The sequence below is a fragment of the Trichosurus vulpecula genome, chromosome 7 (assembly GCF_011100635.1).
Source record: "Trichosurus vulpecula isolate mTriVul1 chromosome 7, mTriVul1.pri, whole genome shotgun sequence".
Lineage (NCBI taxonomy): Eukaryota > Metazoa > Chordata > Mammalia > Diprotodontia > Phalangeridae > Trichosurus > Trichosurus vulpecula.
In genome coordinates, this window is record NC_050579.1 from 1,868,490 (window position 1) to 1,887,171 (window position 18,682).

General features: G+C 46.3%; 1 protein-coding gene across 19 annotated transcripts in view; it reads right to left on the bottom strand.

The window, feature by feature from the left end:
* Nucleotides 1-18,682, bottom strand: part of LRRFIP1 (LRR binding FLII interacting protein 1) — a 196,769-nt gene that overhangs the window by 12,633 nt on the left and 165,454 nt on the right. For 8 of the 19 annotated variants that reach the window (XM_036769022.1, XM_036769015.1, XM_036769011.1 and 5 more), the window contains 8 exons: nucleotides 18,531-18,656; nucleotides 17,210-17,281; nucleotides 13,998-14,168; nucleotides 13,131-13,223; nucleotides 12,137-12,229; nucleotides 9,101-9,193; nucleotides 6,640-6,781; nucleotides 1,108-4,105 (listed from right to left, as the gene is read on the bottom strand). In XM_036769022.1, the coding sequence (XP_036624917.1) occupies nucleotides 2,499-4,105; nucleotides 6,640-6,781; nucleotides 9,101-9,193; nucleotides 12,137-12,229; nucleotides 13,131-13,223; nucleotides 13,998-14,168; nucleotides 17,210-17,281; nucleotides 18,531-18,656 (2,397 nt within the window). In that variant the 3' untranslated portion in view covers nucleotides 1,108-2,498. Of the gene's footprint in view, nucleotides 1-1,107; nucleotides 4,106-6,639; nucleotides 6,782-9,100; nucleotides 9,194-12,136; nucleotides 12,230-13,130; nucleotides 13,224-13,997; nucleotides 14,169-17,209; nucleotides 17,282-18,530; nucleotides 18,657-18,682 lie in introns of those variants that run through there. The other 11 variants (XM_036769027.1, XM_036769026.1, XM_036769021.1 and 8 more) reach the window with 7 other exon arrangements.

The following is an 18,682-nucleotide window of genomic DNA, read 5'->3' on the forward strand; positions in this document are numbered from 1 at the left end:
TGCATTGGTTCATCTAAGTCTTTCATCTATTCCCTCATTTCTCGGGGCACGGTAGGATTCCGTCACGTCCATGTAAAGTCATCTCCCATCTGACAGGCATGGCTTTGGTTTCCAGTTTGGTCTTTCTGGCCACTACAAAAATATTTTTCTACATTAAAACCTTCTGCTACTTATTTATCTCTTTTGGATACAGGCCTAGCAGCTGGGTCAAAGGGCACGCACTGTTTAATTTTTCTGCGTACAATTCCAAACTGCCATCTTGACAGATCAACGACTCCAGAATGATGATGATGAAATATACTATCCATGACAGAGAGGTGACAGATTTGGGTGCAGAAGGAGACGTATGTGTATTATTGTACGTATCCAATGAGGTCAGTGGGAAGAAAAGGAAATAATTTCTGTAAATTAATGAAACCATTAAAAAATAGAGTGGTGGGAAGGTGCTCCAGATGTGGAACATTAACACACCTTCAGGTAAGGTCAGTGTAATGTTAGTTTTGCTTCATCACAAGAAGCCTGTTGTGGAGCAATGATAATCTGTAAATGTTTGTAACATGAAAACAAAGCGCATCAATAAAATTTTAAAAAGGGGAGGAGGGATCCCTTCAAAGAGGAGTGGGATTGAATGGCCCCACTGCAGCTAGCTCTCCAAAAGTCAGGCCTGTCCACGTCATGGCCCTTGAAGATCCTTTCACATGAGTCTGTTTATGCCAATCCAGTGTTTCTGCTGTTTTGACATCAGGAAGAGACCCAGAGTCCTCCTTCCTCTCACCAATTTCCTCAATGTCCTCCCCTAGAAGCTATGAAGTAAGTAACACACATCTGTATGATGCTTACAGTTTACAAAATACTTTCACATACATTAGACCATTTGAATAGAGACTTAAACCCCAACCCCACCACACACCTGAATGGCCACAAACACCTTCCTTGTGATGGCACATCCATAGAACAGTAAGGGGCCAGAAGGAATCGGCTTCCAAATGCATCTATTTTTAATGAAGACAACACGGCGAATGTGGGAGGAGACAGCGGAAGCACAGAAGCAAATATTAGTTAGTCCTAGAGGGATTATGCATGTTACAAAGATTGTGCATCACAGTCTTTTAAAATTATAAAATGTCTTTATTTCAATTATATACAAAATTTATCATATACACCTCAAATGTTGATAAAACTTTGGTCTGGTTGTATTCAATGATTTGTAACAGCTATAACAACCACATAAACATGTCCAAATAAAAGGCAATGACATTCATGTGTGAATACACTTTGATTTCAATATTCAAAAACATCTAAAAAGAACATTTCATTATGCAGCAAACACACAGGGGCCTGTGTGCAGACCAAATTCTGAACGTACCAGCAAAACTGGGTTGATAGTGCAGGTGGCAGTCAAGACTGATTCAACTGTCTCCACCTTCTCTTGCTCATTAGGGGTTAGGAATCTGCACAGTGATAGTTATAACTTTGGGCATAGCACTTGTTAATGAAGGTTAGACACTCAAAGAGGATTAGCCAAAAGGATCAAGGATATCTTCAAGGTAAGCTATCATTTCAAAAATGTGCTCTTGCTAGAAATTAAAAGTACTAGGAAATGAATTTAACAAATATCTTTTTTAGGAAAAAAAAACTCCATCTATCTCAGTAGCGCTGTATATAAAATATATGTGCACATAAAATGGAATAATTCCCCCCTCCAAATAAACAAACAAAAAATATCTCTATATGTCAAGGAATGATTGGTAATATGGCCCCCAAGGCTTGACCGAGGGTAAAGTGCCTAGGTCAGCACGTCCAGATGTGATCTGACCTCAAGACTCCTCCAGGTCTTGAAGGCATCTGAGCTTCACTGGTCTAAATGAACTTTCATTTCCATAAGGCACAAACCTTATCACTCAGTGACCTAAATATTATCTGGCAGCTTATTGCCCTGAAATCAGCTGTGGTATCTGTCACAAGGTGCCCATTAAAATAAATATACTAGGAATGATAGATAAATAGAAGACATTGGAATTAGAGACAAACCCAAGTGAGAATCAATCAGTTACAGGTGAAGGGCAGTCTGGTCTTTACAATAAAATGGCGTCACTCATGACCAAGCACGGCCACATGTGTCTACAGGCTTAGAGCAGAAATTAAGGATGCTGAGGCTGCCTTGACTTGGAGCTGGAAACTAAAGCAATGAACATTAATAATAGTTATTTGGTTCTCTGCTCATTCTTTCAACCTGAGCTCATAGCAGTATAGCCATGCCTCCTCTTTAAAATCTAGGTGACAAACACAATGATTGACTGAACCCGATAAAAGATTAAACAAGAATGATTCGGTCACTGATTGCCACACAGTGCATACAGACCAACCTAGACTCTAGGGTTGTCACCAGGAGAGAAAACCCCTATGTTTTCCTGTAATATGACTTTTTCTGCCAAGTGCCTTTCTCCCTTCCAGCTGTCTTCCCACTACAACAGCTGCCATGAGCCTCCTGCCCTGACTCATGACATGGTGCATTCTTCTTTATTTTTATCTTTGCCCTTACTGGTCCTATCCTGGGCGTCCTCTTTGCTCTCTGCCTTGGAGCTGCCCACTGGGTCTTCAAGCTCATCACTATCTAGGCTATTACTTTCTAACGCTTCCTCAGCTGTCTCTGGCTGCTCATCTGATTGCTCAGAGTTTTCTTCCATAGTCTCGGTGGGAGGACTATCACTAGGAGATGATGGCACATCTTCGTGTTTAGGCCTGCTGCCCGCTGCTCCTTGATTCTCCAGTTTGGATATCTGGCTTTGCTCTATTGCTTTCTTGGCAGGGATGGATGCTTCTCCTATGCTTCCAGCCTCAGCAGCCTCTGAGGAATTGACCTCTCCCTTGCCACCAGTTCCCAGTGGATGGGCTGCATCATCGTCAAGCTCAGATACTTTGCTGTCACCATCTATGCCTCCTTCAGGAGTCTTGGCTTTATCAACTTCCTGATTCGGGTTGTCGTCTAAGTCAGCTTTGGCTTCTTCTGGACAATCCACGTATTCCTCGAGATTGGTCCTTGTTTCTGGCTTCTCCTCTTGGGCCCCCTTGCCAAGAGTGTCCTGGGCTTGATCCTTGGCTTCCAACTTCACTTCCTCTTCCTCCTCCTCCTCTGTGTTTTGGAAGACCAACTCTTTCTTAACGTCTTCGGAAGAGTCTGCAGGGGGTGATTTTTTCTTCTTGTTTTTCTTTTTCTTGTTCTTGGACTTTTTGGATGAAGAGTCACATATTTCCCCTTTCTGGCCTTCTCTTTGAGCTGTGGGCATGTTCTGTTCTGAGCATTCATTTTCGCCCACTATGACCCTCTTGCCCATTTTTTCTGGCTGACTGCTCTGGAGTTTTGAAGACAGGATTGTCTGGATTGGCTCCTCCTTTATGAACTGCTTTGCTTCCTCTGTATTTGGTTCCCCTTTTGTGAGATTTGCACATTTTTCATCCCCACTAACTGTTCCATCTTCAGCCCTTTCGCTGTCTGCTTCTGTGTTCACCTGTGTCCCGTCTTTGGCTTCCATCCCTTCAAGCAAGCTTTCTGAATGATTCTCACTTGGTTCCTCAATCCCTGTGTCTGTTCTTTCTATATCTGGTGTCCCCAAAAGATCAGCTTCCTCAGCTAATTTCCTGCTGCCCTCTTCCTCTGGTTTTCCCTCTTTCTGCTTTTCTACTAATTCTTTCTTTTCATTTTGAGCATCTAAGGAACTGTCCCCGTCCTGGCTAATCTCATCACCTGGAAAATAAGGGCTCCCTGCGGGTTCTTGATTCTGATCAATATTATTACTCTTTAAATCAATGAGGTGATTGGATTCTATGCCAGCCCCCAGTCTGTCTCCACCCTCTCCGGGTTCAACCTGTTCGCTGGAATTTTCAGGGACAGAATGAGTCTCTAGCACATGGGTTGGATCCTTGGCTAATGTTTCTGGCACCATGGTATGGTCTTGCGGGGGGTTTTCTGCCTCTGCATTGCCATCTGGAGGTAGGGCCTTTGTGTCCACACCTGCCTCTGCAGAATCCGCCTGGGGCTGCAAGACCGGGCTTTCCCCCACTTTGTCCACATTCTCACTGGCCACCTCCACTTCACTGGCTCTTCCTAAAAGACCATTGAAAAAATTGAAGGGACCACGTGATGTGGCAACCACTCACTATCGATTCAAATGCAAAAACATAGGTTAACTCTCACCCAACCCCCTCTCCCAAAGAGAAAGAATCATCAAAGAATCCCAGTTAATGAGAGATCATCAGCCTTTGCCAATTCTGTGAGGCAAAGCAGCGACTGAATTAGTAAACCATTTGGACAGTGAAGCCCAACACCAGCTGAAAGACAACAGGGGTTCTGTGGGACTTGGCTTTTGAAGGTCAAGTTCAGGTTTTCACAATTAAAACAAGCTTTGGAGCAGCAGCCCGATTTCATCCCCAACAATCTGATTCAGGACTGGACTCAGTGTTCAAATTCAGAGATTAACTCTGCCTTGCTTATTTCTAGACTATACACTTAATCGAAACTCTTCAATTTTATTGGGGGCCAAGTGCATTGCATAGCATACGATCTTCTAAGAAGATTTCTGAAGTTCCCTCCAAAAATCCTTCAACCTCCTGGAAGAATATCACCCTTAAAAATCTACCCTAGTTAAAATGGCATTTGTCAACCAGCCTATTAAAGTACATGGAGATTATTCAATCTTTATTCACTTTATGATTTTCTTTCCTTAGTTTCTGTTCTCAAATATTTGGCTCTATTATCTAAGGAAAGGGGAAGGAGAGTGGAGGCCTGGGAAATCTATATCTGGGGTATGCTGCATAAGGGGGTGACCAGTTCATTACAATAAAGGGGACTTGTCAGGAAAGAATCCGAGGCCTCCAAGCCCTACACACCTGCCTTAAGCAGGAGCACTGCAGCATTCACTCTTGGAGGCCTTGAAAAGACAAACCAAATTCTTAAGAACACAGGGGCGCTCAAAGGCTGAGAATCAAGTGCTCCTCTGATCACTGAGCCTGCAGGTCACCGGCAAGTCGGCCAGTCACCTGTAGTTAGAGATTCATCAAATGCGCTTTCCAACCAAAGACAGCAGCTTGGTCGTTTCTCCCCCGTATAGCCATTTGCCTTCAAGGGAGGTGGGAAGCCAGCTTTTTAGCTCCCTCCAACAATTTCTATCTTCTCCAAAAAAAAAAAAAAAAAAACCCAAACAAAAATGGAAACTCCAGACTGGTTTCTTTCCGGTTGGACACATGCTTAGCTTATATGCTTTTGTCTTTGGGCTTCCACACTTCCAGGATTGAAACAGAAAGGAGTGGAAAGCTACCAAGTGGAAAATTAAAATGATAGGACCACAGATTTAGAGATGGAAAGGACTTTGTAGGCCATAGAATACAGCCACCTCATTTTTACAGATGGGGAAACTGAGGCACAGAGGAGTTAGGTGACTTGCCACAGGACACACAGCCAGTTAAGCAGGATCTGAACTCAGGTCTTACCCCAAGTCCAGTGCTTCATCCACTATACCAGGGGTGTCAAATACAGGGCCCACAACATTCCTGAGTGCGGCCAGAACCAGATTAAAATGTAATGGGGAAATATTTAACAAAATAAATAAAAATACAGTAAAATATAGGTAACAGTACATTTGAAAATGAAATCAGCAGGCTGCCCACAGGGATCCTTTCGTCTGGTTTAGTGGTCCCTGCTTCTATGAGTTAGACGCCTCCTCACTCTGCCAGCTGGCTGCCTCAAAATGGTCAATAACTAGTGTCTGGTGAGGGCTTGTCCGGATTGCAGAGTTCAGCACCTGCTACATTCTGAAGGCCAATTCAAAATTTAGCACAAACTCTCCAACAGGCATACATGTTCAGGAGAGACCAGTTTGTGACCAGTGGAGAACATGAGTCACCCAACCATGCCAAGCTCTCAGTCTCCCAGATTCCACTCCTACACCCTTTCAGAAAGCAAAGCATCATGGGTACGATAATGTCAGTTCTGGCAAGGAAGAAAGAAGGCTGCGTGTCGGCTTATTCCAACTGCCATTGCCTGAATAGTACAGTCAGTGTGCTGGCCTGATGATGCTCATGGAAACCCAAAATCACAGTCACAAAACGTCATTGGGATCACCTACGTCTGTATTTTGGGAACGGTCAAGTATTCTTTACCGGACCTGAATGATTAAGCGGTATTTCAGACTCTCGCAATGCATTCTACTCTAACTAGCATTTTAGATGAGAAAATCTGGTAAATGACCTTGACCGCTGCCTCTGTCATCATCAGACTGTTCTTTATGCCTCTAACTGGAGATAAGTTAAAGAAAACTTAGACGTTAGGGATGTCTCTATCCAACTGTACTTTTGTCTGGTAGTTTTGGTCCCTTGCTTCCCAGTCTTGTTTGACTGGCTCCAGTTGACTGGGTTGAGGAACAAATCCATGATTGCTAGTGAAAAAAGTTGCATGACAACATATGCAGGTAATTAGAACCACTGAGCGGCAGAATGCACAGGAAGTGAGAGAACATGGTGGCATGCAATGTGATTAGTGAATTTACCAAGTGATGATGGATAGCTTCAGTTCCAATCAAGCACAGAAGGTGAATAAATGAGAACTAGAAAGAGAAAAGGGCCCAGAAGGCAGCAAGTTCTTACCGAGTGTCCCATCACCGGATGACTTTAGGGCATTTGTTTCCTGTTGTGACATCTTGGGAGATCCCAGGTGGCTCACGTTACTTAGATTATCTAGAGGCTCTCCATTGGTGGTGATTTCAGAATTCAGGATTATTCCATGTTTCTGTGGACAAGACAGGACTACTGTAATATTCAGTAACATTAATCAGTCTATTCTAGAAAAATCTGAAGAGAGTGCTGTCTAAATAGACTGCTCATACAAAGTGCTTGGTTATGGTAAAACACCTTAAAATAAAAAAAAAATTCTATTAGCATTTGCAAACTGCTCTAGGATGTGGTCCCTTTATGTGTATCTGCCAACTGGATGCATTCCATCCAAGCTGGGTCTAATCATGCCTATGAGGTATTGTTGACTATAAGGTATCCCTCCACATATGGAATTAATTATGTTTTGGCAAATCTTGCTACCAAGTAAACTGATTTAAAGTGAATTTACTTCCCCATTACCATCCGTTATAAAATGCATTATCGCAAAGGTCCCATTAAGTGGGAATAACAAATCCCCTGAAATGGTCATATTATTTGAATTTTTACTGCATGTCTCCATTGGGCTGGAACCAATGGCTATGTTTTATGTACTTTTAAGTCCAAAATGTGCAAATTTGAAGACATATGATCATTTCAGGGGCTTCAGTATTCACACTAATTGGGATGTAGCTGTATTTAAAAACCCAAACAAACGAGCCCAGTCCTCAACTCCTGAAGGAAAGAATTTAAGATGATGCATGTCTCTACACAAGCAAGGCTTTATGTGAGTGGGACCGCCTACTGTGGGGGTGCAGCGGGGGTGGGGCTTGGCCATTTTCAGAACTGCTGCATTTTTCCAACGCCAGGCTCTTCCCGCCATTTTCATGCGCCTATCCTTTATCTCCATCATAGGTACTCTGCTTGTGCTGTGAAAACTCCCCAACCAGACAGGCCAAGTCCTAATAACTGAGCCCCCACTGCCTCCATTTGCTAGAGGCTTTACAATGTCTAGTTGACTTGGGTTGCAATACCAAGCTTGACCATTAGGTGTCGCTTAGTTATACATTCATAACGACTGCTTTATTCGTAGGATCATTTATTTTATGCACTTGGTTTCAGTACGGTCAGGCAAGCTAACCCAAGCCCACGCTGAAAGTTCCTTAAACAGGAACATACATACAACATGCAGACAACCACCAGGTACTTCAGTCCATTCCACAAATTTGGATTCTAGGCTCTAAGTTTGTTTAAATAGGCAATCCTCCATATCCCAGTAAAACTAATGATAAAAACGATTAATGACCAATGCACACACATTAGGTTTCAAAAGATAGGTTGGAATTCAACAGGAGAAAGAAGTGGGGAGAGCAATTCTAGGCACAGGGCACAGTGTGAGCAAAGGCACATAGGCTGGAAATTTGAGGGCACTGCAGGGGACAGGGAGCTATCCAGTTTAGGGACTTGGAAGGGAGAAGCCTGAGAGTGGCAGGAGCGGGAGAATCTTAGAAGGCAGCATGGTGCCAGATCATCAAAGGCTTGAATGCTGGGCTAAGGAGAGAGGTTCAGCCACAAGGAACAGCATGAGAAGCTAACCTGGGGGAGAGGATGGTGACCGCCCTCAGGAAGTTTACAAGAGCAAGGACCAAGGAAAAGATAAGCATTTATATAGCACCTACTACATGCCGCTAGGGGGCGCCATAGTGCACAGAGCGCTGGGCCCAGAGTCAGGAAGACTCATCTTCCTGAATTCAAATCCAGCATCAGACATTTCCTAGCTATGTGACCCTGGGCAAGTCACTTCACCCTGTTTGCCTCTGTTTCCTCATCTGTAAAATGAGCTGGAGAAGGAAATGACAAACCCCTCCAGCATCTCTGCCAGGAAAACCCCAAACGGGGTCTTGGAGAATCGGACACGACTGAAAACGGTTACAGAACCATAGCACCTACCCTGTGGGAGGCACTGTGCTAAGCACTTCACAGTCGTTACCTCCTCTGGTTCTCAGAACAACTCTGGGAGGTTCCTCACTTTATAGCTGGGGAAATTGAGGCAGACAGGTTAAGTGACTTGCCCAGGGTCACACAGCTAGTGTCTGGGGCCTGGTTTGAATGCCGGTATTCCTGATGCCAGGCCCAGCATTCTAGCCACTGTGCCACCAGCTGGCTCAGGCTCATTTATCCAGAGCGGAAGGGACTAGAGAGGCCACCCAATCCAACCCCTTTATTTCATAGATAACTGTTCTGCAGAACTTTTGGAAATTAAAATGATTGGCGGCTGACAAATCCCTAAGCATGGAAGGCTTCACACCAACCCTGGCTGCCCATGGGCTTATCGGTCTCAGCTGGCCTCAAGAATCGGCTTGTAAACAAGTCCTCGAGATGGAGTTTCTCGAGCCCCTGGGTGATGTCCATCCACCAGGGCGATTCAGGCCCCGGCTGCCAGGTGTGGGTACCGTACCTTCAGCTCCTCCTTCAGCAGGATCGCTTCGGCTCGAAGATCATCTCGTTCACTCCGGATGGAATCAAAATATTCTTTCTGCCTCTCTAATGCCTGAGGCGGTGGTGGTGGCACCCAGAGAGAAGGAAGAGACACAGCAGGAAGACAGAGAGAAGCAGAGGAGATTCAGAAACAATAGGGAGAAGAGAAGGGTTTAGAGGCTAAGAAAGACTTAAGCACTGAGTTACTAGATAAGGCAGGTGAGAATACAGATCCAGTTAATCATGGAGTCCAATCTAGGTGAGGCAGAGGTGGGGGAGGATGGGAGAAGGCGCAGACACCTACATTTCTGGAGCTGGGGTGATACTCCTCAGGAACGAGGGGAACAAAGGCCCTGTCTCTATTATCTTTACCCTGGGCTGGGGCAGACTGGGGTAGTAGATACTGAGCTAGCCTCAAAGGCAGGAAGACCTGAGTTCAGATCCAGCCTGACACATCCCAGCCGTGTGACCCTGGGCAGGTCACTCAGCCTTAGCGCTCTAGGCTGTTCTCTAAGACTATGTACAATGTTGTAGAGAAGTCACAATTTGCATTGGTAGAGGGAGCTTCTTCACCCAGAAGTTCCCTATCCCTAACATTGGCCAGCTTACAGGAATGCTATGGCTTTCTCTGTAGCCTGGGGATGAGAGATGATGGAAGCCACAAACCTGGCTATGTGGCCAATAACAGAGAAGGACGGCTACTGGTGGGGGCTCTCCTTCTGGGATGTGGGGACTTTAAAAAAAAAAAGATGCTTTGATAACTAGATTTCAATATATTTGGCTTCTTTTGTAATCCTAGGCATTGTATGTTAGGTAAATAGAGATCATGGGTGGATAGGTAGAGAGTGCATAATGCTTTGTGTATAAAATATATATATGTGCATGCATACATAGATAATGTCTGTGTGCATATGATTATACGGTAAAGAGAGAGCTAGAGAAAGATAAATGATAGGTGGCTAGAGAGAGATGACGGATAGAGAGGGAAAGAGAGAGAGAAACAATGTGTCTGTGCATGATCCTGAGGAGGGCTCCCCAGGCTGCCCCAGCGGATGCACTGGGAGTTAGCTCTGGAAGTCTCACAGATTCAGGCTCGGGGCTGATCTGGGAAGTCTCTCTTGAGCATCGCACACCACGTCTATCTCTGTGTGCACAGACGCATTGTTTCTCTCTCTTTCCCTCTCTATCCATCATCTCTCTCTAGCCACCTATCATTGATCTTTTTCTAGCTCTGTTTGTCAATCTATTATCTCTCTAGCTCCCGGTGTATGTATATACATATGTATATATATTATACCCAAGACACTACGTACTATCTCTCTTCCTATCCACCCGTGATCTCCATTCACCTGTCATCAATCTTTGCTCTATTTACCTGTTGATCTATCAGCTATCTACCTATGGATACAGGCACAAACAGATATTATCTACCATCCCTCTATGTACCCATTTATCCATGATTGAGCGATCTATGTCCTACAAGTCATGGTTGAGTTTGATGCTATTAAAGCTTAACTGCATCAGGACTTTTGGGACAGCTTGTCTACAGTTTTGCATATAGCCTCTAGGTGTGAATCTGTGTATTATTATTATTATTATTATTGTTAATGGTTTTATTTTGGACACTTCACTTCTGGGAGCTCCAGGTGGGGGAACTCCCTCTATGATGCAGGCTGGCACCTGTTTAGTGCCTTCCCATATTAGTGGGTAGTTGGGGGGCACCAAGTGGCCAAGTGACTTATCCCGGGTCACACAGCTAGTCTGGGTCAGAGATAAGACACGAACCAAGGACCTGAGCTGGTTCTGAGCCCAGCTCTGTCTCTATCACGCCACAGAATCCAAAGCACAACTTCTTGAGTGAGTTACTGAACATGTAAGTGAAGGCCAGTCATACATGCACACTTATAAGATAATGGCCAAACCCTCAGCTGCTTACGAAGGCTATTAGGAGTGATACAGCAGGCACCACATTCACTCAGACTCGTCTGGCAGCAAGGGGAAAGAACAACGGACTCCAGAGTCAGGGGAGGCCTGGATTCGGCCAGGGGCGTGACCTCTCTGCTCCTGGGCGCTCATCTGTAAAATGGGTTAGTTATGCCAGCAGTGCCCACCAACTGGAGTCGGGCAGATCGACTGTGCTAACAGCCTCGATAAGCCTTGGAGATTCTCCCATCACCCCCAGGGAGCACCACCTTCCTCCCAGTCATCTGCAGGACTCTGTCCTCCTGTCTCTTTTCTTTACGTTTATGATCTAATGTGATCAGATGAGATAAGAAGCAAAAGGTGTTCCAAATCTTAAGGGGCTATTACCTAATAGCTATAAAATGTATTTAAGTGAAATCCTAGGTATTATTAGAACTGCTGTCATTATCAGCTGGGACGATACAAAAGCGAAGGAAATATTGTGGAGAAGAGGATCTCAGAAATTCAGCGCTGGAAGGGCCCTTGGAAGCACCAGCTTCTGGACTTTGCCCCAACAAATGGCCAGGCTTGGATGCTCCCGGTGATGGTGAGCTCCCTCCCACTTGAGATACCTCCCATGCCCCTTGGGGACAGAGCTTAGCCCAAGGCAGCTGCCTGGAGTGTGCCTCTTAAGTGATAACCATGTGGGTGTTGGTAACCCAGGGACATGGGGGTCACAGCACAGACCTTGGGTACTTAAAGCCAAAAGGGATCTCAGAGCTTATCTAGCCCAGGTCCTTCATTTTACAGAAAAGGAAACTGAGGCCCAATGAGGGAAGCAGATTTGAACCCAGGTCCCCCACTCCAATCCCACTCTTTCCACGACACCAAGTCGCTCAGTCTTTGGCCTTCAATGCTTGCCTAAAGTCTCTTTACATTCTGAATTAGAGGTTAATTCTGGGAAGTTCCTTCATGCACAGAGCCCTAACCAGTAACACAGACTCAAGGTGCGGGCCTACACACACTGCCTTTAAAAGAAAGCAAGTTTGTTTCACATGTTGCTTAAGCCGGCTGTTTGTTCAAACGCATTTCCAAAGATTTGAGAGGTTCCTACCCCTATCTTTTTGTCTCTCCATTCTATTGTTTCCTGAAGATCAGAAATCTCCCTGATATAACTCTCCTGTTTCTGCTGCAGTTGCCGGATTTCCTGAGGACAGGAGCAGAGAAGACAGAAAGCACATCAAGAGTTAAGCAGGCAGAAAGAAGAGACCAAAGGGCGCAGAGGGCCAAGGGGCGCAGGAGAGAGAAAGTCCTTCCAGATATGGGCATTGGGATGGCAGCAGGTCCTTCCCGACAGCCAGAGAAAGGGGCCCTACAGTAAAATCTGATTTCTCCAATGCATTCCAACCAGCTGAGGCTGGCAGATTTCTCAACCAAGTGAGTTCTGAGCTGCAATGGGCTAAGCCAATCGGGTGTCTGCACCCAATGTGCCACCGGGAGGGTGAGCCCATGGGAATGGTGGGCCACTAGGTTGCCTGAGGCAGCCTATGGCAGAAACGGAACAGCGGTGGCATCGGGCTGCGAGTGGCCGCTGTCCTTCCAAGCTGGGTAAGATGAGGGGCCCCTGTCTTCTGATGGCTCAGGGGAAGGCTGTTCAACCTGACAGGACTTTGTAAAGTGCCTGCTCTGGGCTCACGCTGGGCCAGGTGGGGGGGGGGCGCATCCCCACCCATCTCTCTCCCAGTCTTCCTCTTCCCCAGGGCTGAAAGGAAACCCAGGAAGCCACAGGCACAGGTTAATCTGTTCACTGTAACCATTAAGAGGCTTGGGAAGCTTCACGGGCTAAAACACTGGTGTCTTGATAAGGGGGAGATCTGAGCAATGTAAAGTCAAAATTGATAATAAACAATTAACCAAAATATCCGCGAGAACTGATTTAAAAGCCAAACCCCAAAGCCTGGAGCCTCTTTTAGGGAAGCCTGTGGGGTGAGGTCTTGGAATGAGCCTAAACTCCTCGTTTCTCCCCCACCCTTTGGTGTTGCTGCTGTTCTTGGCCCTTCCGGGCTGACCTGGCACAGAGCAGAAGGGGGACACATGAGGCCACTTACCGCCAGCATCTCTTCTCTTTGCTTTAAGGCCTCTTTTGCTTCAGCAAATTGAAACTGTAAGACGCTGTGGGCATGTTTCTCCCTCTCGAATTCCTTTAAAGGGCAAACACAAGAAGAGGGAAGGTGAACTCCCCAAGCAGGGATGGTTCTGGTTGTTGTTACTGTTTGTTCTTAGTGGCCCCAAGGCCTGGCACATGGTAGGTGCTTAAAATGTGTTGGCAGAATAATTCCTTTATTGTCACAAAAGGTGAAGCACCTCATTATCCTGTAAACCCCAGCAGCCCTGGGGACCGCCCCCCCCATTACTCTCCTGCCACTCTGATGACCATGAAGGCTCCCCACCCCCCCACTCAAGGTGAGCTCAGCACTGACGCGCCTCTGCCCTCTCTCTGCCATGTCCTGCACAGGGCACCCTCCTCCACCCCCCAAGGAGTGAAGGCAGAAGTTTTTAAAAGTTTGCTCCTGAGCAATCCCTTCCCACTAAAGTTTGTATTCTATGATATAAGAGCATTGTTTTGTACCAACTGATGAAAGAGAGGGAAGCAAACGCCATAAACAAGTGCTCTTGCTGCCCCTGAAAAAGAATTTCATGAATACAAAAAGATTCTGTAATTTTTCTTGTGGAAAAAATCTGATTTGGGTTTGAGGGCCAATGAAGATGTTTCCCAGAAGTCTCCGCGTTCAGTTGGGTTGGGCTGGGGAGGGGAAAGGGGCAGGGCCAGGAGCCCAAGGGTTTTATTTTTAGGACCTCGCCATGGGCTCTAAAACCTGACCCAAGCTGATCCCATTCACCTCCCCCGCTTTCTCTATTTCCAAGAGCCCACTGGGGCCCGGCTGTCCAGCTGAGGAAGACGGCGCCCCACTCACTTTGTTTTTCTCTTCATACTGTCTTCGAGATTCGGCCAACTGTTCTTCCAGTTCCAACAAGGCATCCTTTAGGGTGTCGACCTGGTACATGAAGTTGGTCTTTTCATTGTCCAACTGGGCATTAGAAACCATGGCCTTCCTGTATTTCTCCTCGACTTCAGCCAGGGAGTCCTGTGGAAACCAAAGTGACAGATTTTTAGGTGGATATTTCTTGGGAAGTTAATCTTTGGGGGTAAGAGGAGGGAGGGGACAGCTTGTTGGAGCTTTAATCTGTTAACCGAAAAAAAAATTAAATTAAAAATGTAATGACACAGGGCCTCTAATCACAATTCAACAAAGAATTAAACATGCCTGAGGGGAAAAAAGATCTTGAATGGCAGCCATCTTAATCAGGTCTCCAAATGGACACCATTTCTTGAAGGGAATTCACCACAAATAGTAACTCAAAGCTTGTAGTTTCCTGCTTTTCAGTGTGTTATACTGGGATCAACTTCCTACCAGTTAGTGATTTAGTTGTTAATAACCCACTATTTGGATCACACACTTATCAAGATGGTGGACATCAACACAATGGAAAGGGCTCCTGGTCCCCTGGCAGCTGTGTCAGCTTGGAAAACAAAGGGATCCTGCCATATGCAATATCTGAAGCCTCATGGTCTTCTGATGGTACCAGTGCTGCCTCAGATTCTTGCTAATTTAGCACCTAAAGGTGCCCACTGTTGGAATTATACTGAATTCTTCATTGTTTCCAAGACAGGAGTAAGGAAGGCCGAGATAAAAACCTTGAAGAATCAGAGAACGTGGCTTCAACTATGCCACCTCTTACCCATGGGGGCCTTGGGGCAGTCACCTGACCTCTCTGGCCTCAGTTTCCCTTATTTGTCAGATGAAGGGTCTGGGACAATGAGAGGGCCTATCAGGTTTCTTCTAGCTCTGAACATATGGTCCCAAGAACCTGAGGCACCTGGTCAGTAGGAACTAAGACAGCTACCAATTTGTAACATACTTTCACTAAAATGACAGGCATAGGAAGAACCTTATATCCAGTCTGCATTTCAACCCCCGTGTCATGAACAGCTATTGTAAACGACTAACTGGTTTTGGATACAATAATACAACTTCCGGCTTGTGAATCACCATAATTTACAGGGAGCACTGAGGGCCAGCCCAGTGTGTGTTCTTAGCACTCCTGGCACAAGGCTTAGGAAGTCCTTCAACTTGGCTTGATAGCCGCGAGGACATGCAGGGAATCATGGGATCCCTAGAGGACTGTACTGGAGGGCAGGCAAGGGGCTATTTTTCATGTGACTGTAGGAGGGCGGGGTGTTGGATTACAGGGTGTGCCAAAGGCAGGGCCAGGAACAACTAAGCAGGTTTAAATTCTGATAATTATCAGCTGGTGTGCTGGATAAGTGACTTCCTCTTTCAGAGCCTCAGTGAGGATGATAGCGGCACGTAGTTCATACTGTAGGGACCAAATGAGATGAAGTATGTAAGACACTTTGTAAGTTCTCCAGTTCCTTGTAAAGGCCTGTCACTGGGAGCATCATCTCATCCCTAGCACAGCACCTGGCCGGGGGTGGATGAGAATTTTGATGAGTTATCTGTCACCTCCTCTCCTTCCCTCCCACCGGAATATTCTGGGCATGGCTAGCACAAATAAGGGAGTGAGCCTGCTGGCGCAGAGCTGGTACCATTTAACTCCCGAAGTAGAAACTGGGGAAGTGGGGGACCCCGGGTCTAGAAGGACCCCTGAGCAGGCTCACCCCTGGGTTAAGAATGTGGTCCTTAAAGAGACTAATAGGTCTTAGTCCTTGGCACCCAATCTCTGAGGCTGTCGTCATCGGGTCATATTTGAGGTGGGGGACAGACAGCCAATCCTGCGCGTGATTAGTCAATTAACTCTGCCTCCCTCCCCTGCCTTGTTGGGTGCTGTTACCTGTTCTGGTGTTCTCTCCTGAGGGGAGGGCTAGAGAAGGAAAGAGACTCGAGAGGCCGAGGGAGCCTGGGAACATCTGGGTACAAATCCTGCCTCAGATACTTCCTGGCTCATTTCTCTCCCCTGTAAAATGACAGGACGGGACTCAAAGGTCTCTCTGATCCCTTCGGGTCTCACCCTATGATCCAGTCACTTACAAGCTATTGCTGGGTCCCAGATACCCCAAGCTGGTCTGGGTAGGAAAGAGAAAGAGCTGGACCGGAATGGGATCGTGCTGTTATCTACGTCTGACACGGCTGTCCCGATGACCTCATAAGTGCTGCACATTCAAGCTCATGGGGCCAGATGCTCCTCTGATCAGTCCCTTTCAAAGGCTCTGCCCCTAGAAAATCTGCTCAGTTGCTTCTCTCAGCTAAATTCACTTCCTCGTAATTTCTAAACGGTAACTGAAAAGCATGTGCTTTGTCTTTTCCTCAGGTCAAGCCACAAATGGTGAGCGTAGAGGGCTAGAGAAAGCACAGTCCACTTCGTGTGAGTGGGACCTCATCAACATTCTCACTCGTAAAAGCAACATCTGATTTTTCAGACGGATGCTTAAATGCTCTCGGACAAATTCAGCAGGACACAGACTCTGATCCATCACCAATCAGCCAGACACACTAGTGAAGGGACTGTCTGATTAAAACACCAGGAGGAACTTTTTGTCAAGTTTGTGAGGCCAGTATGAACCAAGGAGGTGATGAGGGTCTCCTCTTGGGCCGACAGCCCAAAATGCCCCCCTTAGGGGTCTGCTGAGGGCCCTCAATCCCACTGGGTTTGGGTGTAGAAAGCCCCATTTGGATCCCCTCAAGCCCGCTGGAACTGTGACACCCACTGTCTAGCCAGAGTCCTAGGTCATCATGTGAGTAACAAAAGCCGGATGTATCATCTGTGTGGAAATGCAGGTCAAGAGAGGCATCGGCCAAACATGCAGAAAAACGAGAGCACGTCTCCAGCCTTAAAAAGGCCCCGCAGCAGGCCCCAGTGAGCACATGTTAGTGACCGTTACTGTCACATCATTTCGATGCAACCTGATTTATGCTCTCTGTTTGGGAAGATGACTGATTAATGAGAAATCCAACGGGGTGGCATCCCCACCTCTCCAAATGAAGTTTTAGAGAAAAATCTCAACGTGGTTTTGGGGACGAGCACATAGACTGAGTTTTAATTCTGACGAAGTTAGGCTGGGTTAATATCATTCATCACACATGGCTGCCATGCGGCTGACAGATACCTTCATTTCTTTCAGGCCCTGCATGTATTTGCCTTCTACGTCCTGAATCTGGTCCTTTAACTCATTGATCTCCTGAGGAAAATGGCAAGAAGAGGCAAGGACATCACAGGAACAGACTGATGAGGGTCACAAGCAAAACTCTGGGCTGACAGGCTTCTGGGGCCTGGCGCTTCCTGCCCTGCCAGGAGTTGCAACTGCTAGTTCCCCAAAGGGCAAAACTTATAAAAATAATTAAAATGACATTGTGAACATGAAAACGAGGACATACCTTCTGTGTTTTGGAAAACACGAGAGTCTCCCCTGAAATTGCTTCACACAAAGGCAATGATGGATCTGGGGTCAAGGGTCTGGGTTCAAATCCCCATTCTGCGGCTTACACTTTGTGTGACTTTGGGTAGGTCATTTTACCTCCGGGCCTGTTTCTTCTTTTACAAAATGAGGAAATTGGATGAGGCAACTGCTAATGGCCCCTCCAGCTCTGACACCTGGGAAATGGTGCCTCATAGGAACAAATACCATTGGAATGAAGGCAAAGTTATTTTCTTCAAGTAATCTTAAAATAACATTCTTTCAAGACAGAAGAAGTCTGCCCTTTTTTTGTATTTGTAGCCTGTATTTGGAAGTTTCTTAATGATCGCTTAATCAATTATGCCAAATGCCCATGTGCACTCTGTGAGGTGGCCTGCAAGCGGGATCAGTTACAGCTTGTTACCTCTTGTCCCCAGCGCCATCCCCCACTCCCATCTCCTCTATCCATGCCCTCCCTCCTCCATTAGGATAAATGCTGGTTCACTGGTGGAATAAGCTCCTGAAAGGTGAGGATTGTGTGCATTTGGCACACAGTAGGGGCTTAATAAGAGCTTAAAGATCATTTGAATGGAAGCTCCTTCAGACCAAGAACTCTGGTTTCTGTATCTCCAGTGTTCAGCAGAGCTGGCACAGAGTAGGCTCTTCACAAAGCACTTGCAGATGGACTGTAAGCTCCCTGAAGGCAGGGCTTGCTTTCATCTTTGTGTCTGCGGTGACTAGCATAGTGCTTGGCCCACAGGAGGCACTGAAAACTGTTCAACCTGGTGATACATCTGCCCACATCATGTTTATGACTAAAAGCTCCGTTAATACCGACAGTGACTTTTGCATAGCATAGGAGAGACATTGTTCTGAGATCTCCTTTAGTTGCTGGGCCTCCCACTCAGAGTCTCTTTCTGATTCTGGACAAAGGCGAATGGAGGGAGAGGGAGAAAAAAGGCTCTCCTAATTCTCGGTGGCTGGTTTTCCTAATGGGCAGTTTCAGGTCACGAACCATTCAATGATGTCTTACCTTGATTTCCCTCATGGAGGCCTCGGTGTCCACAGAGATGGAGGTGTCCCCGCTGCCCCTCCGAGAGGAGGTTCCGCCCAGAGAAGCCAACGTGGCTGCCGATAAGCTGGGCATGTTACGAGATCCCTAAAATATTTTAAGAGACCACTTTT